The sequence below is a fragment of the Parus major genome, chromosome 2, assembly GCF_001522545.3.
Source record: "Parus major isolate Abel chromosome 2, Parus_major1.1, whole genome shotgun sequence".
Classification (NCBI taxonomy): Eukaryota; Metazoa; Chordata; class Aves; order Passeriformes; family Paridae; genus Parus; species Parus major.
In genome coordinates, this window is record NC_031769.1 from 29,009,289 (window position 1) to 29,033,175 (window position 23,887).

Sequence of the window (23,887 nt, forward strand, 5' to 3'; positions counted from 1 at the left end):
CCTCAAGACAAACATCTAATATGTCAACTGTACACAATAAATACTGTTCCTAGAAACACCTGGCTTTCTTAAACCCTATTATCCCCCTCCCTGATTTTGATGTGCATGAGAAACTTTATACAAATGAGGGGAAGAAAAATGACTTTACAAGACAAAGAGTGAAATTAAATACCTAAAGTGCTGTCAATGGCTTATTGTAAACCTGGGAAAAATAAAGCGATAAAAATCAATTTCTGCAAACAATATTTCACTTACAACATTTTAGACACTCCATAATAGTAGAGAGTAACGAAAAAGGTCACACTGCCTTAATTTTAAGACAATAGTATACACTTTAGGAGAACTTTGTACATACTTGAGCCTTCACTTTTCAAATTTGTGCCTCAGAAGTGACACAGACCTTTAGATTTCAGGCAGATCATAGGTAACCAGCAGTGGCCACGTGAGGCCACAGCCTACAGAAACACAACAGATTTGCCTGTAAGCTGAGTTTTCATTTAGTGTGTTACAGTAAAAGGCTTAATGCAGCAATCCTCTGGAAAACAATCCAGCTGATATGACTTTACTGGGAAATGAAGAGTAAACTACAAAAACGGCTTCATTTTAAGATTTTTGGACTAGTAAGAAGCGTGCCAGCATTGAGGCCCAGTAACTCTGTTTCCACACCCCTCTCCCTTTGCAGAAGCATTTACTTTTTGTAAATGTCTTGTAAGTGCACGTCAGCAGCATTACAAGTGCCCAGTGTAGTCTCCCCCACTGCAGTTTCCCATGAAAGAAAAACTAATTCACACTGTTTGTAGCTCCTTCTGCTGCCAGCAGTACCATTGAAACGCACCAGAGAAGGGCAGGAGAACAAAGACTGTGCAAGGAAGCGGAGAATAAGCACCATAAAGACAAAAAAGCGAGGAAAGAAAAGGAAAAGGCGTATTTTGCTCTTGGTTTTGTCTGGCAGCTCTGGATTTGTGTAACACATGGGAGTGCAGAATTTATCCCCTATAAAGACAAAGGCTGAGAAGACAAATACATAGGATCCTCACTTGGACCAGGTACTTAAACAATCTTAAAGAAATATCCAAATATCACTATTTGTATTTTCCCTACAAAGAAGGACAGATTTCTCTCCAACTGCAAGGAAGTCTTTTCATAACTGGCAAGCCATATTTAGCCATTTAAAAGAATTGAGCCAATTTAGTTCTATCCAGAATACAAGCTAAGTGCTGATGCGAAATGGGAGCACAGACACCATCCTGACCACCATCAGAAATCACAGGCATCAGCACAGCCAACCGCTGTATCACCAAAAGTGTTATTTTAAATCCAAACCATATGATTCCAAGTTTTTACTATAGCTTGTGAACAAAACTGGGGAATGGGGGATGGAGGGGGATGGAGGATTGCTACATTTGTCATAGAGCTATTTACTTAATTGGAGCCTTTGAGTGCTTACATCAGCTGAACTATGCCCAGAGTTTATGGTCAGAGCTGGGTATGAACCACCTTGCATCACACGTGGTTAGGTGCCTGCCTGAAGCAGTGAACATGTAAAAGGTACTTCCCACCCACAACAGGCTGTAGGAGCTGCGTCCCTTAATAAGAAACACCAGCATTAATTAAGAAAGTGGAGGTACAGCTTTTAATAATTAATAAGTGAAAGAGATCTTCTGAAAAGAAGGGTAGTGGATGATCGTGTTGAATAATTCAGCACTATAACCAAAGCAACAATGGCATAGTAACTTTAGATGTTAGCATTTGCAACAAAATCCAACAAAAACATTTGATACGCTGACGGCTGCTTGTGTTCAGGAAAGGGCATACATCCAAAATACACTTCTCTATCAAGCAGACAATTTCTGAAACCAGTCTTTACAATAAAATTGCAAGCTGCTAGTAAAATTACACTGAAACAAATGACTTTATACTGAGTTTATGCTCTGCTAGAGCTGGGCCCAAAGGATCAGAAGCATGGCCCAGTAAAGGCAGTATTTCCAGTCAGTAAATCTGCATTCCCAATAGACCAAATTAGCCACAACATTAAGTCAGTTTAATTATCAGAGAAAAAAAAATCTCAACAGATTTTTAACGCTTCCTCTCACTTCACAAAGCTCCACAGCAGGGATGTCAAATTTAGAAACAAACAAACATAAAGCTTCAGCAGCTGTTGAGCATTCAGATTTAATTTTTGGTCACAAATATTGCAGAATTTGAATTTGTAGTCCATCTAGCAGCTGCAAGGTAGATATACTTCAATAGAAGAGCAACAAGTCTTTGTTAGTTCATGAGGAAAGAAAAAGTGTATTGTATTTAATTGGAGAAGTCTAGCAAAATACCAAAAAGCATGGGAAAAAAAAAGATTTTTAAAACTAGAAAGAAAAGATCTGAGTGACAGACTAGGAAAGACAAAGTGTGCTGCTGTTCAACATCTCACTGCTGGCAAAGATTATTTGCCTGCTGGGGCTTCCTTAGCAGATGAAGGCCAGCTAAATTACAGGAAAAAAAACCACTTTTGGAATTTCCTCCCTGAACTGTTTTGATGACAAGTTCCTATTAAGAATTGTCATGAATTCATCAGAAAGTAGATACAGCTTCCTTTGCTTACTAGGAACTGACCATCACAAGTTCTCCAGCACCAAAATCTGATAAAGTAATACTGTGCCATGTACCCTTACAGACATCCCGAGGGATGAACAAGCAATTCCATGTCTCTTTGTGAAGCCCAGCAAAAAAGATAAGAAACTGTCTTGGACACTAATCCTGCAATACATGTTCACACTAGAATAGCTGGCAGATATTAGATCTGTTGTATTTATTATAAAGCATCATTCAGCAGGCTGCAGCTCACGGGGACTGTGAAGACAGGATTTTGGATAGTTGTGAACCAGGACATCATTCAAGACAAGTAGGAACATTTAATAAAAACTAGGTACTGAATAGCAGGAAATTATCAATACAGGTGGAAGATTTTGTAAAGTAGATTAATTGTAATTGAATATATTTAACCCTCAACCTAAGAAAATATACAGGTATGTAAGGAGACACAGTAGAAAGATGACTTAGTCAAAATAAATAAATACATTCAAAATAGGAAAGGACAGCAGCAGTGCTGGGCTGACGGTTGGACTTGGTGGTCTCTTCCAACCTCGATGATTCTATGAAGCGCCGATAAAACTACCAACACTGCGAATACTTTCACGGTCTGTACAGGTAAACCCCTGGATGTTCTTTTTGGGATTACGCAGGCCATGGATTATAGGGGCGCGCCGCCACCGGCGAGGCGCCGCCGCTCGTGCGGGGAGCAGAACGGCGCCGCACCGGGATCCGGCGGGCGGGGAGCGGGCTCGTACGGCCACTGCAGCGGGGAGCGGGGAATAGGGAGCGGGGAATAGGGAGCGGGGAAGGGGGAGCGGGGAATAGGGAGCGGGGAAGGGGGAATAGGGAGCGGGGAAGGGGGAATAGGGAGCGGGGAAGGGGGAAGGGGGAATAGGGAGCGGGGAGCGGGACTTCTGCGGTCACCGCAGAGCTGAGCGGGTCCCGCCCGCACAGCGCGAGCCGCCGGATAGCGGGGACGGCACTGACGTCACAACCTCATTTGCATACATGTACCTTTGCGCCCCGCGGCGACCAATCGGCGGGCGCCGCTCACCTGCTGCGGCCGCACCCGCGCGCGGCCGGGGGCGGGGCCGCGGCCTCCTGGCGGAGCGGCTGCCGCGCGGGGCGGCGGTGGCGGAGCCATGGCGTGCGGCGGATTCGCTTGCTCCAAGAACTGCCTGTGCGCCCTCAACCTGCTCTACACGGTGCGTGCCCGCCGCGCTCGGCCCGCCCGCGAGCGCTGCCTCGGCCCGCCGCTCCCGCCGCCGGCTGGGCTGGCCTGGGCTGGGCTGAGGAGGGGAGGGGAGGTGGCGGGGTTCGCTGCGCTTCTCCCGGCGGGATGTGGCCGCGGGGGTGGGGGGGTCTGCGCTGCGGCCGCTGGGGGGTCGCGGCTTCCGGCTGGGAAGGATGGGGTGGGAGGGGTGAGGAGGTGACAGCGGTTAGGCCGGGCTTTGTCACCGCGCGGACGTGGCTGCTCGGGATCAAAATCCAGGGCGGCCCGGGAGCGCTGACCGCCCGGGGCGGCGGCGGCCGGATCATCTCCTGGGAGGAGCGGCCCCGGGGCCCGGCCTGCCGGTGCCCTTTTTCTGCGTCTGGAAAGGGCGCTGCACTAATCCAGGCGTGAAACAGGGAAAGGGTTTGTTTTGTTATTCCTCAGCAAGGATCAGTGCCCAAATAAGTGCGGTGCGGTCAGTGACGAGGCCCCCGGCACCCCGGTGTTCCTTGGGATGGAGCAGGGAGTTGCCAAATCGGGCTGCCTGGGGTGGTGGGAACATAGGTGAGGAGGGGAAAAAAAGTAGGATGTTAAACTGAAATAAATGACTTTGCTGGGGAGCTCCAGACAGGTGCCTGATTTTATTCCAGCATTTTGGAGGGCTTGTTTCCTACAGATAAGAATAAAATTTCCAATTGTGGTGTAGCTACAGGAATGTTTTTCCTCGCCATCTATTTTTAAAGGGCTCAGAAATAGCAAGAAACGGGAGCAAGTGTAATGGCTTCCTCTCACAGCACATCTGGAGAGGTAGACTGTCCTCTAATATTTCAAGTTAACAACTGTGCTTGGGAGTGACTTTGAGCAGACTGAAATTGGGGTCAGCCAGCATTTTTGGGCAGTTGTATCTGTGCTTTTCCACAAGCACTGCCTGATCTTGGCTGAAGGCAAGACGGGAGAACGAGCAGGTCTAACACTGTTCATCAGAACAAACCGTAGCTGGCAGTAACTGGACCTGATGGTGCTCACCAGGATGGAGCACAAAGGGATGTGGAAGCACCTGTGCTGAAGCCAGGGTTGGTTGATGTTACATTTTTGGGTGTACAGGGTTACCCGACCCCCCTTTTCCTCTGAAAAGAGCAGACGAGAAACTTTTATATAAGAGAGGCTGCCCTATTACTTGGTCTCTGTCCTTGGAGGAGCTTGAGGAATGAAATACGTCCCTGAAAAAATCTGGAGCATGCTTAGGCAGCCCAGCCTACCCACTGTGAAAGTCAGCCTGGATCCCTGTGGTACCTCCTGGTGTTGTGCTACGTCCAGCCAGGACAAAGGGGAGCAGATAGGTGTTTGATATCTGTAGTTGAAGGTAAGTTTATTGTATGTAGAGTGTCATGATGGAGCTAAGTTAGAATCATAAAATAGCTCAGGTTGAAAGAGACCCCAGAAGGTCAACTTTTCATGGGATTTTCCTGTCCCATGGTGGGTTATGAGTGCATTATCCCCTTCCAATTTTGCTTTCCAGTTAATGCAAGACTTGTTTTGTTATCATTGCAATCATTCCTTGGGTAACAGAAAGGTGAAAAAAGTATGGATCATTCTCAGGTGGATGCACAAATCTTCCTGTGATGTCATATGGACAGCAGGTGTCTTTTTTCTAATGACTCCATCATTTATTTCTACAGTCATATAGCCGTGTATTAACCAGGTGTAATGAGTCTTGTAGGTCTTTTGGGCATATCTGGTGTCAGCAAGGCTGGGTTGAACTTTTGGACTGCTGTCTGTGGTACCTGTACAGTATATTTACAACCTTAATCTCTGCTCTGATGTCTCCTCGAGTAGACTTTACTTTGTGGGTGTCACTTGGTCTTCTGTCACTTGACCTACACAGAACATATGTTTTTGGTGAAGGGAAGGAATGACGTCTTTAAATGATAGTCACAAGAATATCTAATTGTTATTGCTAGTATTGTTTATTAATTATAGTCAATTTACAAGACATAATGCTTTTAAATCCATAGTTGGAAAAGTAACACTTAAGGTGCTTAGTTGGCCTGGTAGAGTTGTTCTAGTAAAATGTGTGGGCTTCTCTGGTTAGACAGAAACCTGAAATACAGGGGTTGGAGCAGCACAGTGAATGATGGATTTATTTTCTCCCAGCTGGAAAAAAAAAGTACAGAAGACAGAGCAATAACTTCATAACTGTCTCTTTAAAATAGTGTTGATTTGCTAGTAAGTGGTGAGAAGGGAGTAATGGTGGTAAGAAGGTATAGATGTGTCTCTATGACATGAATTAACCCTGAAAACTGGAGGTTTCGGTTTATATTCCAACTTTCATTAAAACACTCTGAGACTATAGAGGTTATATTGAAGCTTAATTTATTTTTTAATTTTTTAGTACTGCTTTTTTTGAGGTTTTGTAGTAGTACACCAAGAAAAATGTATGTCCTGGCAGTAATAAATCAGTTACTGGTTTAAGGCAAGAAGCCTAAAAGTAACCTAATTGCTCACTTAATGTCCTTTTCAGATGTTACTTTGATGATGACTTTTGGTTCTTTTCCTGACTAAGTTGGTATCCTTAGGCCCTGATTCTATTTTTCAGTCTATTTTATATGAGTAATTCTGTGCTGAGTCTTGCTGACTTCAGTATGGTTTCTTACGGGTAGAGGAAGAATAGAAAAAAAAAAATTGAGACTATTTATTGACTGGGTATGTGATGATGTATATTGTCAGAATAAAGCCTTATATGGAAGAACTGAGTACAAGAACCTTTAAAATACTAATTTTGGGTATCTGGCCTATTTAGTTTTTATTTAGTCAGTCATATTTACATTGCCCATCAAATAGCAAATCCATACAAACTGTTTAAAGTGCCTGTCCACAGAATTTATCCAAATTCAGAGATATGATTGTAGCTCAAACTTCCAATGAAGTCTTCGATGTTTGTGTTGAAGTACAGACAGTCAATATCTTTGTTCATATCTGATTTTCTGAGAGAGCAGTCCCTAACTAGTGGTGAAAGGTTGAAGTGATAGGTGAGGCACAAGATTAAATATTCAAATAAAAAAAAAAAAAATACTGACAGTTCATTTGAGTGGTGTGTGCTGATTTTGTCACCCAAGCAGCTACTTAATTATTGCTGCAGCAGAAAACATGAAATGTTTGTTGGTATTATGTAAACATCTCACATTTTGATGAGCAGGCTTTATGTTTTTCTTACACCTAGAGCACCCATTTGATTTCAATTAAACCATACAGCACCTTTTCCATTAGAAATGTGTATTTTTTTAGTAGCACAAAGTTATTTTATAAAAGCATTCACATTTACTTGTAACACTAGAAAGTACCGTATCAAAATAATTCATTTTTTATATTGCTTTGTTCTCTGAACCTGTTTTTTTGATTGCCTATTAAGTGTCTAATCCATTTTCAAAGCATTGTGTTTGAAAGAGTTTTTTGGACTTGTTTTGTTTTGTTTTTCCTATCACTGTTTCTTGTTCTCTGGGTGCTGTAATTATTGAAAATGCTTTTGGGCTTTCTGCCCTCTTTATCAAACTCGCTTTCCCTGTATTATGGAAATATGCAAAGATAAATACAGAAATTCTCAGATTTGGACTGTGTGTGCTTGGTATCATGGAATTATTTGGGTTGGAAAGGACCTTCAAAATTATGATAGTCCAACCCCTCTGCCATGGACAGGGACACCTACCTCTAGACCAGGTTGTTCATAGCCTCATCCATCCTGGCCTTGAAGATATTTTAAGAGGTTTTTTAATTACTAAAGTATTTTATAATAATGTTTATCATACTTTCAGAGTTCCTGATGCAGAGGAATGTTGCATCTTCCATACAAATCTATCTGCTTCATCTTTTTGCTGCTTAGGGGAAACCTGGTGTTAGAGGCAGGGTGATTATCTGGATTTTCCTTGAGAAAGGGAATGCGTCTTTGTGTTCTCAGGTATTTCCTGACTGGTGTAGTGGCTACACAGAGCTAGGTACAAGCATACAGGAGTTAGAGAAGCACAATTCTTGCCACAATTGGCAATTTCTTTCACATTGGTTAGTGAACCTGCAATCTCTGAGTGCAGTTCCATTTTGGTTTGTCCTAAGTTTGTTTTCAGCTGTAAGAAGTAAATAACCTGCTGCTTGCCCTGTCTGACAGGCTCCAGTCAGCATTTAGGTGTGCAGCATCAAGAGTTTGCCCCAGCCCCAGCCGGCTCTGTTGGTCTCCCTCATTGTCATGACTGGTGGAGCCATTTCTGTTGTTCTCAAGAACATTTTGAAGTTGGCAGTATAAGCTGGGCTGTCTAGTCTTGACATGGAAATAAAGCTGGTACAGAAGCTCCCAGGTGTTAGTCAAGGAAGGTGATATTGGTCATGCCGGTCTTGTGGCCTTTTTGTTTTCATTGGCATTTTGGGAAGGTTTCTGTACTCACTCTTGATAACACAGAAGAGTGCAGCAAAAGTACGGATAGATATTTAAAGATGTTTTTCCAGGGCTTGGAAAGGCCCTCAACTATAATGTGTGTCAGTTTATAGCCAAAGTGACAGCGGTTTCTGGTGCTGGGTCCATAGACCAGCTGGGAGTGGATTTTGGTTTTTCATTGTCTGGTGCAGAGTGTGCAGTGGCATTTGGAGCTAAGAAGGCAACCTGTCCTTAGGGAAAGAGCAGGAGAACGAGGGCACAGAGGAAGAGGGTATATGGAACACAGTATGTTTTGATACTGCTCATCTTTTCAGCCATCCTGTTGGTGCAGGTGTGCACTTTAAAACCAGCACAATTATTGAGAACCCTTTTGAATGCCCTGTAGAAGCCTTGTAGCTTACATCATTAGTTGTGGGGTTTTGTACCCTTGTTTCTGTGTTGAAGGAGATATGTGTGGAAGAAGGATCTGGGCGCTCACCAGGCTTTGTGAAAGCATTTCATAACCTCTTAAAAAACAATGAATAAATATGCAAGTAAAAATAAACATTTTGGAACATAATTGTTCCTGCTGCACAGCAGAAAGATTCCATTTCCAAAGACCAGAGAGTATTAAGCAGGGGTTAAATCTGACATTTTAATGTGTAAGTGGTTTGTTACATGGCCAATAACGTGAATAGCTCTTTACAAGGCCTAAAAGTGATAGACCAGGCTTTTGTGACAGGAGTCAGGAATGCTGTCTTTCACGTAAATTGTTTGTTCCACACTATGTGTCTCAAGGCTGTCCAGTAATCAGACTGCTGATCACTCTTCATTTAAGGAAGTCACGTAAAGTTGGAAGATTTTGCTTTCTGTTAGAAATCCTTTGGAGGTACCTGAGCTTTCCTTTGCTCTCAGTAAAGCAGAAGTAGTACTGTAAAGAAATAAAGTTGCTTACAGGTTAAGTAGTTCACAGCTGTGATAGAAACCAATTGAGCTTTGTTTTAACTTGCTAAAGGTTATGGTTACACCACTGTGTACCACCTGTTGTTTTCATGTGGTGTTTTTAAATGAAGTGCCAGGAATCAGAATTGTCTTCTAGATTATCTATGGCTGTGCAAAAATGGTTGCCCAAGTTGAAGGGGAGAGTGATAGAAACCTGTACCTTCAGTATATATGCCATTTGGCATTTAAATTTTAAAGGACCCTTAAAAGTAGTAGAATATGAACTTTTACGCAGAGGGAGAGGCTAGAGAGGGTGTATTTCATAATTTGTGTAATCTGTCTGGTTTTAGTTCCTGTTCCATATCCACCCTGACAGCTATTCTGTAAATATTTCCCTTGCTGATATGAGTATAAATGCTATATAATCTCTTTACCTGGGAATGGTGAGTCAGTAGTTCATGAAATTTAAATTCTGAAATGTAGTTTTTAGCAACTCCTGTTTGTAGAGGTGATAAGGAAGCTGTGGGAGCACCAGCTTCAGCATATGACTTCCTTCCTAGCCAGCAGTCTCAGCTAGTTGAAATACCAAAAAGTTGCCAGTTAGTCGAGACAGCAGATTTGCTGGCAGCTTGCTGTTGTAGAAAGGAGGAAGTGGTTTTAGCATTTGAATTGTTTCTCATGGCATTGTATAGAGAAATAGATTGTCGGTATCTTTGTTTCTTTTTTGTAATGTAGACTGTAAACTTGTGCATAAGTACAGAAGGGATACTTGTGGAGAGAAATATGTTTTTTCCAGTACAGGAAAGAGGGAAATGAACAGCTGTGTGCACAAGAGAACTTGGATTTAAAGAAGAGAGCAAATTAGGAGATTTGTTAGAGAAACTATTATTTTTTGGAACATACCTGAAGTTCATATATGTGTATATGTGTGTATAAAAAAGGGGGACATCACTTAAACTGGAGTCTGATCTCTTCCATCGATCTTGAACTTAAATCTTCCCTAAAATTTTCTTTATACAGATACTGACATTGGAGTAAAGTTTTGTCTACTGACAATATGCTTGATTTTTTTTCCCCATATTTTCTACTTCAAAGTAGAAATACTCTTATCTCATAGGGAAAACCACTGGTCTTCACTTAGAATTTGTGCTACCTAAAGGTTTATTCTGGTAAAGCATTTACTTAATTTCAAAATTACTAGTTTATATATTGAATTATGCTAAGCTTGTATTTGTGCATGTGTGTGCCTTTAAGTAAAGTAGCTAGGGTTTAAATTGGTGGAGAAGATAATATATAGTAAATGAAGATGCTGAATACAAAATACTGTCACCCCTCCACCTGTATTCACTTTCCATTGTATTGTATTGGCTTTGTATTGTTTTTCTGGTTTGTGGACAGTGTGTGCTTATAGCATCATTCTGTACACAAATTACTCCAGTTCAAGGTTATTATAAATTCTTAGCTCGTAATGCTTGTTGGCTTTTATGTGAGCATGCCTTAAGTGAGTGTGACCTTTTAAATCGCTTCTAAGCACAAGAACTGTGTCTTTGATGCCACTTCTGAAGAGTAATTTGTTGCTCTTTTATTGAGAGACTTTCTTACTGCATGTAAGAAGGTGTTTTGCTGATAGATAGTTTAGAAGTTATGCAGTGAGCTAGATGGTGCAGATAAGTTTTTGGTCAGTGCTAAATCCACCTCTTATCTACCCGTTAAAACTTACATTTTTGCTTTGGAGAGAGTGGCATGGTTAAAGTGCTGGCTGTGGTGTGTGGGAGTGTTGGTTGGAAGGCATTTTTGGGGCTCATCAGTCCAGGCACCTCCTGCTCAGAGCAGGATTATCAATAACAGAAGCTTTCTGTGTGTGATTTAGTCTGCAGAGTCTTGGAAACCTGTGAGAACAAAGATCATCACCTTGCAGATATGTTTCCAGTCTTAACCTCCCAAGCTGTTATTTGTGATACTCAGAAGAGCTTGACTGCATGTTTATGTAATGTGCCTTCAGCTTTAGTTAGTATGTGATTATCCCCAGGCAGCCTCTTTGTCATATTAAACATACCCAGATCCATCACCTCTTCTCAAACCTCTCATTCTCAAGACTCCATGCCATTTTACTGACTCTTACCCGGTTCTCAAATTCCTTTTCCACCTGGGGAACTTGAAATAGTGTCTGAGCTTCAGTCTCACCAGCACTGTGTTTCCTTTGATTGCACTCCACTTGGCTTTCCCTGTTTGGAGTGAGAGCTGACTCATGGATTTTATTCAAGGTGACAAACAGTTTGAGCTCCATGTTTATCTCAGTAACGCTGTTGTTCAACTGGTCCGATCACAGGCTCCACTGAAGCATTCAGGAGCACAATTTTTCACTTTGCAAGGTTCCTAAGATTGGCTTACTCCTCAAGTTTATCAAGGTATATCTGAGTTTAACTCTCTTTGGAGAGTCAACCACTCCTCCTTGTATAGTATCATCCACATATTTTTTGAGAATTCATTTTGTGTTATATTCAGGTTGTTGATGAATATACTGTGTGATTTTGGCTCCAGCCTTTGTGATGGTGGTTACCTGCTACTACCTGGATGCTGAGCCATCAATTACTGCTCTTCAAATTCAGCAGTCTGGCCTGTGGCCATTCAGTCTAACAGGACAACCCTCCAACCTTACTGTGGGAAACTGGATTAGCCCTAATCCCTAAAAATTGCACTGTGGTTTCAGATATTTTTGGTAAATACATAGAGCAAATATTTGAAGCGTTACTAACCAAAACTAGATTTGTGTAAGTAAATTCATATAGGTAAAATGAAGTTTCACTCATAATTCAGTCTTCCAAGGATGACACTGTTTACTTTGGGAGACTTCTGCTGCTGTGAAATGTGCTCTCAGCTAAATAAAATGTGACATTCAGAAGTTCTGTAGAGAGTCCTTCTTCCTTTATTTGACAGAAATACATGGCCTTTTTGCATGTAGGTAAAGCTTGTGTGTTTGGAATGTACATGTTACTCATTTGAAGTGGTTAGGGTCACTAATTTTGTTTCAAGTGAACTATAATTTATAGTATAGTTTACATTATGCTGTAAATTTATAGCAGCTTCAGGTTTAGAAAAATTACATTTAAATTGTTTCATCTCAAAACACTGGAATAAGCACTGTTGAGTGTTCATTTCTAGTAGCTAAACAGTGCATAACACTATTTGCATAAAACAGTGCAAAGCCTTGCATTGTTTTACAGACTTGTAAAAACTCTTCTCAAAACAGCTGAAGTTATTTTTCCTTTTTGTAGTAGTGTGCTTTTACTTTAGTTTTTTTTTTGCATTACGGCACTAAAAAACTATATAGAGAGTTATTTCTCTCATTCAGATAGTCTGTGCCAAACCTGATTATGAAGGAATAACCATCATTTCATCTTTCAGTAAACATGTGGAGGAGACAATACTAAATCACTTTCTGTGATCAGTAAATCACAGTGGTTAGTAAATCTGTAGTCTCCATTTCAGTTTTGAAACAGTCAATTTTTCATGATTTCAAGTGGCAAGAAAGGAGTAGCCAGTAATGATTTTGATCCAAATCATGGATCTGCCTGACTGGATACAGCCATTTTCACATAGTTTGTCAGCCAGAGCCCAGTAGCACAGATCTGTGATCACACTGAATTTCCAGATGTTTTAAGGAATTGGACAGTGGACAACTTTGTCAAGTGAAAGAAAACAAAACCTTGATATTATGGAGGTAACACTTGAAAATGATATTGATAGCTCTAAAACTTGAATGTGATCGAATGTGAAACTAAACTATTTTCTATTATTTCCTGAATATCTGGAGTTCAATAATGGATTTAAAGTCTAGAGAGGCCTTTTGCCCCCACTTCATTGAAAACCAGACCTTTTCTAGATTCAACATGTGGCTGCTTCTACCAGAAAAGCTTTTTATGCCAGAGTGTCAGGACGCTTCTAGTATCATGCAGCTAATTTTATGCACTTATCATCAGATTAATGTAAGGTGAGATCAGTAATGGCAGCAGAAAGCAACTCGTACCCTGCACCTTGGACTATGTTTATCCAGTAGGTCTTGGTGGCAGAGATTTTGTCTCTTGTTTTGATTTCAGTATTATAAGAACAAACTAATTATATGTAATGCTTTTGGACCTCTTATGAAATGAGCAAAGCTGAACAAACACGTATTTTGGTATCTTGGAGGCAGACTGGTGAAAAATTTGCCCTTGGACAGAAAAGCATTGGTGCAAGTCATTAGAAACAAAGTTTTATCTGCTCTTCTTTGTGAAATAAATTGAAATTTGACATTGCTTGTGAAACTTTTATTTTTTTAAAAAAAATCTATGTAGTGGCAGTGTGAGTTCAGTGCTTAGAAGCTGATGCAGAGCATGGGATGTCAGACAGCACTTTTTGATTGGAAATTTGGCTATGGGGTTTCTTTTGTTACTTGCTTCTTGTACTTACATGGAAAAATAAATCTTTCCAGTGGAATAAGACATTGAAATAATTTGAGTGGGCATAGATCAGAAAAGGTAGGTCTTTCAATAAACTGATTAGCAAGGCTAATTTTCAATGTACTGGTACCAGGAAGTTTATAGCCTTGTGCAGCATGGTTTCAGAAAAATTGTCTGTGTTAGAGCTAAGGTGTTTTATTTTATTTTTTTCTTCAGTCCTCTCTATAATTTTGATTCATGACACCTTGGCTTGTTGTTTTGGTTTTAAGTAAATGTGGTAATTTAGGCTTTTTGTTTAAGAGAAACAAAGACAAATGTGAAATCATCCTAAAACTCTGCTGATATTGAACAATTCCTTTTTATGTCTTACTTTGTCACCTTATGTGTTAAGAGACAAGTGTAGGTAGGACAAATATCCTGCTTTTGTTCTTGCAGGCTCTTAAATTTCTTGTGTGGATTACTGACTTTTGGTAAAAAGTTTTTTGAGTTGTATTCCTGTGTGAACACACACAAAAAAAAAAAATCCACGTGCCCTGTTTTGATCTTGATGAACATCTCTAGTTTTTTTACTAGCTTTCTTGATGTTACCTTACATTTCTGTGTTTCAAAAGCTTCATTACATAGTTTAGTCCTCTAAAATGTACTTAAATGGAAAAAATAGACATTTGGCATTAAAACCAACAAGAATTCCCACCTGTAGGGTAAATATACTAAAGTGGTAAATTGGGAATTACCTTTTTTTTTTCTTTTCTTTTCTTTTTTTTTTTTTTTAATCCTTCTTGCCTCTGGGTAAGCAGTAAAATGTCATGAGAATGTGCCTTGTTTGAATGGAAATGATGAGCAAGTGCAAGTGCTTGCTCTATACCTGTTGTTAAATGAAACCAAGTAGTAGGACTAGACTAAGCCTAGCTGTTTTATATTGTTGCTTGGGATTTTTTTTAAATAGCTATAAAGCTGGGCATTTTTTGGTGAGATGAGAGTTTTGGAAAGTTAAAACTTGCATGTTGAATTGGTATCAGAAAATGTGACGAGCGATGTTATGCATGTGTCTGTCTCAAGCCATAGAATCTTGGGCATCTTGTGCCTTGGACATTTGGGTTGGCTTTGTCTGCTGCTTCCCTCCTGCAGGACTTTGTTACAGACTTCTCTGCAGCTTTTCCTGTTGGAATTTCTTTTTTCTTGGGGTTGTGTTTTTTTGGTGTGGAAACAGGAAAGGCTGGAGCTTCCTGCCCATATAAACAATATTTCTCTGAAGTAACTGGGACAGATTCCTGCCTGCCTTCTCTGAATACCATGTTTAAAAGGAAGGAAACAGCATAAGTGTTTTGGGTATTGAAATAGGATTCACTTCACTAGTAGTAGAGCTGTTTTCTTGAAGAAATATGCAGAAGAGACAGGATGACCTTATTGTTTTAATGCATAAAGTCCTTGAAATTCAGATCTGAAATGTATTTTTCTGTGATCATGTTAACTGTTGTGTTACATCATAAAGTATGTAGAAACTTTTTTAGTGAATTAATACAGCTGATTATAGTAAATTTTGGCAAAGTGCCCTTTTTTACACATTCAGGGCTGTGCAGCTGTATATTCTATTTTTTTTTTCAAATACACTGCCACAGTTTCACAAAACATCTGAAATTGTTGTTCTTTTTCCACTCTGAGTTAAAGCTGATGATTTTTAGCTTATTTGTCAATTTTGTTATGATCTACAGTTTAGTGTCTCTAGTCAGTCACTGACAGTACAACATGTCATGACTTACAGGTAGTTTGAGTTGTAACAGTTCCATATTGACAGTGTGGGAGAATATGTATGCCTTAAAACATCTGAACTGAAATTACCTATACAATGATATGGAGGATTGGTTTGTTTAGGGTTGTGTTTCTTCTCTTTGCACCAGAAAGAAAAATTGTACCTTTTGAAAAAGAACTTTAATGTAAAAAAATTATCTGGTTATAATTACAGCCTATTTTAATATGCAGTCTAACTTTGTGTTTTCTCTTCCCTCCAGCTGGTGAGCCTGCTGCTGATTGGAATTGCAGCATGGGGAATTGGCTTTGGCCTCATCTCTAGTTTCAGAGTTGTTGGAGTGGTGATTGCAGTAGGAGTCTTCCTCTTCTTTATTGCCTTAGTTGGATTGATTGGTGCAGTGAAACATCATCAAGTATTGCTATTCTTTGTATCCTTCTGATGCACTGCATTGACTGCAGCCTGGTTCAGGCTATGTAAACAACCTCCTTTGTCAGCTGAGACTGCTGGGGGAGGTGTTTCAGAAACAACAGAATTTCACATTCTTACTTTGGTCAAGTGCAGTCTAAATTAGACTTCCTTCCCACTTAACTTTATTTCAGTTTCCTTTTTTCCCTCCATTGTTTGTGCTCTGAAGATAAAAGTATTCACATTTCTTTTTAAAAATAAGACTATTTTAATTCTTTGAGAGCTTTTTATGGTAGCTCAGTGTGTCACAGGTGCCTCTTACTGTGTGCTCAACCCTACACAGAGCTAAAATAGGTGAACTATTAATGTTTAACTTTTCTAGTCTGTGAATAAGAACTGACCTCCACTTTACAAACAGCTGAATTGTGTGAAGTATCTGCCTCTGAACACAGCAGCCAAATTTTGTAACTACTCTCCAACTTTCAAAACATGATCTTTAGTATCAAAGTTTATTCTTTTGTTTTATGCTATCTTCAGTTGCACTAGTCCAAAAGTGTGTGAGGCTGTGTTCCAAGAGCAACCCTTCCTTTTTTTATTTTTAATCTATGCTAAAGTTATTTTTTGTAATTAATTACAGGACTCTGTCACTGAAAAAAAGTAATCTGAATATGCGATTTCCAGAAAAATGTTTCCTCTACTGCTGTATTGAAGTTAAGTGTATTGAAATTTCATGAGTCCCTAAAGCTGGAGAAAATGGCTGGAGATTTTTCTCTCAAAGCTCCTTTTATTAACCTCTCTGCTCATGTTTTCTTGCTGGACAAGAAATACCTAACCCGGAAATATCAGCTATGTATAGTAGTAGCCAAAAAGAGATAATACATGGTGATAGGGTTTGATAACATTATTTAGGTCATCTTTTCCACATCCAGTCAGAATTTGCTTCCATAGTTCTTTTGTTTTAAAGGATTTACTGTTACCCCGTGAAATAAGGAATACCATTAGGTGTATATGTTATGAAAGCAAAATTAATTTGAGAGTCTATCCTTAACTATTGATTGTTTCCAGTACATGATTATTCTTCTGCTAGTCTTTATTGTCCAGTTTTCTGTCTCCTGTGCCTGTTTGGCACTAAATGAGGAACAGCAGGTAAGAAAAGTTTCCTGGCATGTGTATTTGTATGTAGTCCTCCATAAAATGGGGAGAGCGTATTTTAAGAAAATCAGCATTGTCCTATTTATTAAAGATTAGACCTTGGTCAGTGCTTGGCTGTGGTAGCTAGAAACAAATGCATTTGGTTCCTAAAATGACTTTTTTTTTTTCTTAAATTTATTTGTTTTTAAGCTTCCTTTCTCGGTTTATGGTTACAGGTGTAGCAGCATGATATCTTGAGCAGATCTTGTGTTCAGCAATTTCAGATAAGCTGATGAAATATACAGTAATCACGGTGTAAATTTGATAAAGTCAGTGAATTGTTCTTGTGTAACTGTAACATGACTACATTAGGCAGTTACGTGTGAAAGTAAAACAGTCTTCTCTGTGTTATGAAGACCAGTTCTTACTGCATAAGAAGTGGGTAAGGGCACAGTGACTAAACAATCAGTTTTTGCATATGAGGTTGTTTTTTGTGTATAGCCTGGGCAGTCCCAGCTAGATTAGTCGCATGCCCCTTTACTGGTGATCTTGTTGGGTTTAGCAAAAACAAAGGAAGGAAAGGAATACATTTATATTCTCCTGTTAAGCATCAAGATCTGAAGGCTTTAGTTAGGGCATTATCAACTTGATTTTGTCTATTGTTTTGCAGTGTAAAACAGTTCAATTAATGTAATATGTATTTGCTTATGGCTTCTAGAGTGAACTTCTAGAGGTGGGATGGAGTAACACCAACAGCGCAAGAACAGATATTGAGAGAAACCTGAATTGTTGTGGATTCAGAGTTTTCTATCCAAATGAAACCTGCGCCGCTGTAAGTTCTTCAAGCATGAAAAACCATAACTTTTTCACAATGCTTTGTTCAAAAATATACAACTGTTTTCATAGTTACAAAAGCAGCATTTTAACAGATGTTTAATGTAGTTGTTACAGTGATACTAGGCTCTTCTCTTAATTTACTGGAAAGGCAATTACAGGGCACCCTGCAGAGTTTGTGCTCCACTGTCATTTATATCTACTTGCTCTCTTGGAGTTTTTAAAACAACTGGAGTTTTGTCCATGGGTAGCAGTCTCTTCTAGAGCAAACAAGATGCTTTCAAACAATGAAGTGTCATCAGCAAATGAACAACTCTCTGTATCTGCTACAGGATTGTCTTAGAAGTCTCCACTGTAGACCATGTGCACCGATAATGGAAGAATATTCTGGAATGGTACTGAGATTTGTCGGAGGGATAGGACTCTTCTTCAGTTTCACAGAGGTCAGTGAGTCTTTGGAAAATTGAGTGATTTTTTTCCCACTTCTAAAGCTTTGTTATGTGAAACACAATTTTACAGGTTTATTATAGGAAACCTCAGTCCTGTCTCAGGAGTCAAATAAATAATTAGGCCAAATTTTTCAAAGCTATGAGCTTGCTTAAGTCTGTAAAAAGGAAGGCTTTTTCTTGCAACTTTGTCAGCATTAAAATGTGGTGCTGTAAAGTTTAAGCTTTTCAAAATAAACCATTCTCCAACAGTAATAGAAAGTGCTGTTGCTTTACCTTGTTCCCTCTTCTTCCCACCTATTCCTCACTCTAGCACACGGTGTTTGAGGTTTGTTTCTTTTCTGGTGCCACCTGTAGTGCAAAGATAGAGTTCCATGAGGAGTGAACTGTATTTTAAACAGTAGGTTAAAATTAAAAAGGCCTTTTGGCACTTTGCTTTAGTACCATGATGATGCATAACTTGCTTTATTAATTGGAGTATGAAAGTCCTCAGAGCAGGTCTTTTCTAGTCCAGGAGTAGAGCATGTGAAAATGCTCTTCCTGCTGCTTAGTGCAGTTTTTAGAAGGTTTGTACACATGATGGCAACAAGAGAGATATGGCAACTTTAAACAGAATCATGCTGATCTCAGCTAAAAATGTGAAGGTGCTGGGATGGGGGAAGGTAGTTGTGAGAATGGCAAGATTTGAAAATGCACAAGAATAGCCATATAGTTAAATGGTAACAGTAAAATGAAACAATTCGGAAGACTTTTTTATCATTATGCTAAAAGCAGCTTTATGAGTATTTATCATTTGGGAAGAGGAGAAAAATAATTTAACTTACCTTTTTAGCTTATTTTATAACAATGGGAAATTTTTTATTGCATTGTGAATATGGGTTTGGCTTTTGTTTTTTATAGTTTTGTGGTTTTTGTTTTGCTTTTCTCTCTGTTGCTAGGGTATGGTTTTTCTCAGAGAGAGAGGGTGCATTCCTTTTTTCTGATTAAGAAAGGTGGGAATTTAGCAACAGTAAAATATCCTAAACTTGTATACTGGAAATTTATTGTCATGATTTTATGTTTAAAACAAATTTTGTAAAACTAGAGGATGGGATGGAGACCCTCTGTTTAATAATATCTTTGGTTTTTATTTTCAGATTCTGGGAGTCTGGCTGACTTACAGATACAGGAACCAAAAGGATCCCCGTGCAAACCCTAGTGCATTTATTTGATAAGTTTATAAAGGACTAAATCTTATATCTGCACCCTCTACTTAAAAATACTGATTCTCCATAGTTTGGTATTTCTCCATAATAGGTATTCTACATGTACCCAAAATAAAACTCAAGTTCTGTAAGAAATGTGTAGTTTTCATATTTAATTTTTACTATTTTTCTTCTAAGAATCTCTATCTTAAAGTAGATGGGTGCATTCAGTAGCTGGCCAGAGCTGAACTGCTGGTTAAGACTTTGTTAATTGTTGTGGTGAGCTCTATACAATGAGTTTTAAAGCACTACTGGGTTATCTGGTGTAAAAAAAAAAAACCCAGAGGTATTTTCTGCTGTATTCGTTGATTACAAAAATTCACATGAATTCTCATTAAAATGATAAAAATTTATGGTGGATGGTTGGGTATGATTTACTTAGATTTTAGGATGTACTCTAGTAAACTTTTTTGTCTCCCACTTTCCTGCTAAGGTAAAAATAGAGGCTAGAGATGTTATTTTCTATAGGGCACATAAGTGTATGTTAATGACTACTGTAGTCTTCATCCCCACACCCCCTCCCCTTCCCTGTTTGTTTTGGTTTTCTGGTAGCTTTAGAATTTTGTTGAGAATAAAAACAATGTTAATGAATATTGTCTTTATGAGAACAATGAATGAAGAAAACCAGGAGAATGTAATCAGCAGCTGATTAACTTGAAACTTTTTTCCCTTGACAAGTGAATGAAGTTCGGTATTTGCACAATCAATGTCTGTCATCTCTGATGTAAGAAACTTGATGTCTGGAAAGTTGTTGTACAGCTCTTTCTTCAGATGGTGTAAAGTCATTGTTGTAATAACTCGGCAGTGTATATTTCTGTGTCATCCAGATAACAGTCTTGATTTCATGAGAGATTGAATGATGTGTAAAAAAAAAAAGAAAGAAAAACAGCAACAAAAAAAAAAATGGTTTCCAGTAGTTTGTTTTCTGAAAACAAATAATTCAAGTTAGAATGGTACGTTATCCATATAGAAAAGTATTGCCTGAGCGAAAGGAAAGGTCCCTCTTGCTGCCTGTAAAAGCAGTGGTGCATCAGCTGAAACAGACATCTAAACTCCCAAGGTGTGCAGTGTTCCATTTGTCTCTAATCATACTGAATTGTAGATCTGCACTGCACCTTTTCCTCATTCTTTCTTCACTCAGTTGTTGCTGCTGGCAGGGTAGGCAGTTGCTGTAGTCTGAAAGACAAGTCTAGAAGAAAAGGGGGAGAGTATTAAGGCTGTCTGCCAAGGAATACAGCACCTGAGCAAGGTGGAAAGGAACTCTGGAGGCAGACAGAAGTAGATGCTCATACAGTTGCCCTTTACTGGAGAGATCCCTCCTTACTCCTGCAGAGGAGGCAAAAAGAAACACATGCCCATCAAAGCACTTTCATACTTTCATGGGCTGAGTGTTCCTGAAGAAGGAAGTACCTTGAAGTTTTGAAGGGGAAGAACAGAAACTGGGAGCAGAGGGGTGTCAATAACTTGCTGTAGCTGCTTCTCTTCAGCTGTAGCTGCGTTTTCAGCATCCATGGTTAGCACCTTCTCCTGGAGCTGCTCTGGGAGCTGCTGCTGTGTCTGGCTCAAGCACACATACCTGGAGATCCAGGATAAGAGGTCACTCGTGCTGAAACACCTTAAGAGCCTTCAGGCCTGCTGAAGTCTAATAAAATGTACACAGCACTTTTCCCAGTTGTTGTCCTGTTTCCCCCAGTTGCTCCCTAGTCATTCCCAGTACGTGTCAAGAGGACAGTGATGATCTCTTGGCTGCCTTTAGGAACAGTTCCTTTTCCTGGTTTAGACAGGCTCTGTGTTTTGTACATTACAGTAATAAATCCAAGGAGTTGTCATATGGAGAGGGTTGATGAAGCTTAAGATAATAGCACATTGCTGCTTTAATTTTGACTTTTTTCCTGATTGTCTTTGTAGTGTTTAATTTTGGGTGGATCTGGTTTCATAAATATGGTTGTTTATAATGGAGTGTAAATGTGCACCAATGCAAAAATACTGAAAATATTACCACTTCCAAAACTCTCATGTCTCATAATGTGAATTTGTTTTAGTAGTCAAAAGACAGATCAGTGGATTGTATGGAATGATTAAAGTTTTTCTATCAAAAATACATCATCTCTTTGGGATTGTGGTTAAACAAACCCATCCACCCACACAAATATTGAAATTCCCAATCAAAGATGTGGATTTGCTTTCCAAACCTGGTTCTGAAGGGGGCAGTAAAACACAATAAGTCTGACTTTGTTTTTGGACGGTGAAGAGTGTTGCCTCTCAGAGAAGGTCTGACTCGTGTGAGTATCCAAGAAATGCGGTACTATTCTGACATGCCAAAGTAGAGCACTTATCTATACCTATTGGTGGGTTTTGTCATTGAACTTTGTTGCTTTCTCTTCTTGAAAAACATTTTCACCATGCAAAAAAATTTTTGTTGTTGTTTATTTTCTTGAGATGTATTTTAATTTTCACCTCATGGCTTGAGATTTGGACTTCATTGTAACCAGATTTTCTAGAAGCTATTTACAACAGCACAGTGTCAAAGTAATGGAGTGATTTAACTTGCAGCATTCTTACTCCTTACATTAGATGTCTTTTGGCCTTAGTTTGTTAAAATGCTTTCTTCAAGTTGGTTATTTTGAAAAACGTAGAAAGATGTCTTCTTTCAATACACATACACATTTTATCTTATAAAAATAATTGGCTGTAAAACAATCTAATTCTTCTCCATCTGAGAAAGTGAATCCAGATACTGACTAACATCCTGATACTACTGCACAGTATTTTCCACCTTTCCCATGAAAGTAACTATTACAAAAGGGAAAGCTTATATAACTTGAAGTGATATCTGTAAAAACCTGCCTTAAAAGCTATAGATGGCAAGTGAATAGGAATGTGTTAGTGTTCTTAACTTTATTATTTTAGACCTAATTCTTAGCATTATTATTTTAGACCTAATTAATTAGAAGATTGTCTGAATGCTAGTGGAATTCTTAAAACCCCCATACCCATCCTGTGTACTTTGGGTTATCTAATGATCATATGTATTTTAGCAATGATTTCCGAGGTTTTCCAAATAAATGGAAAGAGGCTTTTTTAGGTATCTCAGCTTGGCTTGATACTTCTGTAAGCCTGAAATGAAAATCTATATTTAGAGGAAAGGATTGAAAGTTGGCCATTTATGTGTTACAATTCTTGTGAATTTGGTTACAGTGAAAAGTAGATGAGAAAAGCATAGCCTTGAGTGCACAAAGGAAAAAATTTATTTTCAGAAACATTTCTTGATACTTGCAGGCTGGACTAGCTTGTGTATTGGCATCTAGGCATGTACATTAGTAGACCTTCGTAGTTACTCCTTACGTCCATTTACTGGATGTTATTCTTAGCATCAGTATCTCTGCCTGAGGAAATGCCATAGTGTTGCAAAAACAGCTTTGTAAAACATGATGATGCAGGCCACCTTTGTTTCATGTCACATAGCTCTAGCAAGTGTACTTTGGGTTGAGTAGGTAAAGATGATTCTGATAACCAGCTGCTCTGGCCTCTCTCTGTGCTCTCCCTCTGCTAAGTGATATGACTGCATTTTTTACTTTTTCTGACTGATACATGATACTAGAGACTGTTTCTGTCCCCCACTGCATCTCTTTTTCCTCTGTCTTCTGGATGCTGCAATAGAAACTAACGCCTTACTGGAGTGCTGAAGGAATGCTGAATCCATGTCTGGGACCCTTTCCAGGTACCTGTTGAGGTTTTCTGGTAGGCAGGGCTCACACTGCTTGCCAAAGACCTATTAGCAAGTACCTCCCTTCTGATTTTGCTGAGAGATTCCCTTGAGCTGAAACCCTTGCTTCTCTCACCTGTCCTGCCCTCCCAAGCATTTTCCTCTTGTAGTTCTCACCTTGACTGGCAGTAATGGTTATAGGAGTGGAAAGAATGCTGTTACTGCCAAAGAGCTAAGAAAATAAGGAAGGCATGGTGCTGGCCAAAGTGTTCTCACTGATGCTGCTGTTGAGTTCAGAGATAGCAGATATTTGGGGCTGGAAAGTCTCCTTTTTGTGTCTTATGTAATGTGTACTATCATGGTGTTCATCTGCAGCATTTATTTTAGTTCTGACTTCTCTTGTCCCTTTTGGGCTTAGAAATAAGCAATCATCAAACCAACCACATAGTCAAAGTGATATCCCTTTATTAATCATCTCAGGGCTTTACTAAAATCTGATGTAAGCAGGACCGTTTAAGGAAAGCAGACCTTTAATCACTTCAGAATACAGCCAGTTCAAAAGAAAAACAAGATCTGTATGCAAGTAATCCCATTCTCTAGTCTCAAGTACTTTTCTGTAAAAGATTTTCACTTCTTACAGCTATCTTAGCTGTAAAGAATGGGCTGATACTGAAAGCTGCTCCTAAGCTGGTGCTACTAAAAAAATAATTGGAGATAAAGTAGGGTGAGTAATAGCTCAGCTAGCTGCTGAAACAGGAGATAAAAAGCTGCTTTCCTCTGCTGGGTTTGGCT

General features: G+C 39.4%; 1 protein-coding gene across 1 annotated transcript; it reads left to right on the top strand.

Annotated features, from left to right (window-relative positions):
• Nucleotides 1-3,678: 3,678 nt before the first annotated feature.
• TSPAN13 (tetraspanin 13) lies at nt 3,679-21,490 on the top strand. Its single transcript, XM_015619306.3, has 6 exons — nt 3,679-3,791; nt 15,589-15,756; nt 16,800-16,880; nt 17,584-17,697; nt 18,032-18,142; nt 19,282-21,490. Exons 1-6 carry the CDS (start codon nt 3,729-3,731, stop codon nt 19,354-19,356), a joined length of 612 nt encoding a protein of 203 aa, XP_015474792.1. The 5' UTR covers nt 3,679-3,728; the 3' UTR covers nt 19,357-21,490.
• Nucleotides 21,491-23,887: the final 2,397 nt, after the last annotated feature.

Excerpts from the sequence above, each read along its gene's own strand:
- TSPAN13 (XM_015619306.3), top strand. The coding sequence starts at position 3,729 with ATGGCGTGCGGCGGATTCGCTTGCTCCAAGAACTGCCTGTGCGCCCTC. Across the intron at positions 17,698-18,031 it reads CAAATGAAACCTGCGCCGCT|GATTGTCTTAGAAGTCTCCA; the intron begins GTAAGTTCTTCA and ends TATCTGCTACAG. Across the intron at positions 18,143-19,281 it reads TCTTCTTCAGTTTCACAGAG|ATTCTGGGAGTCTGGCTGAC; the intron begins GTCAGTGAGTCT and ends TTTTATTTTCAG.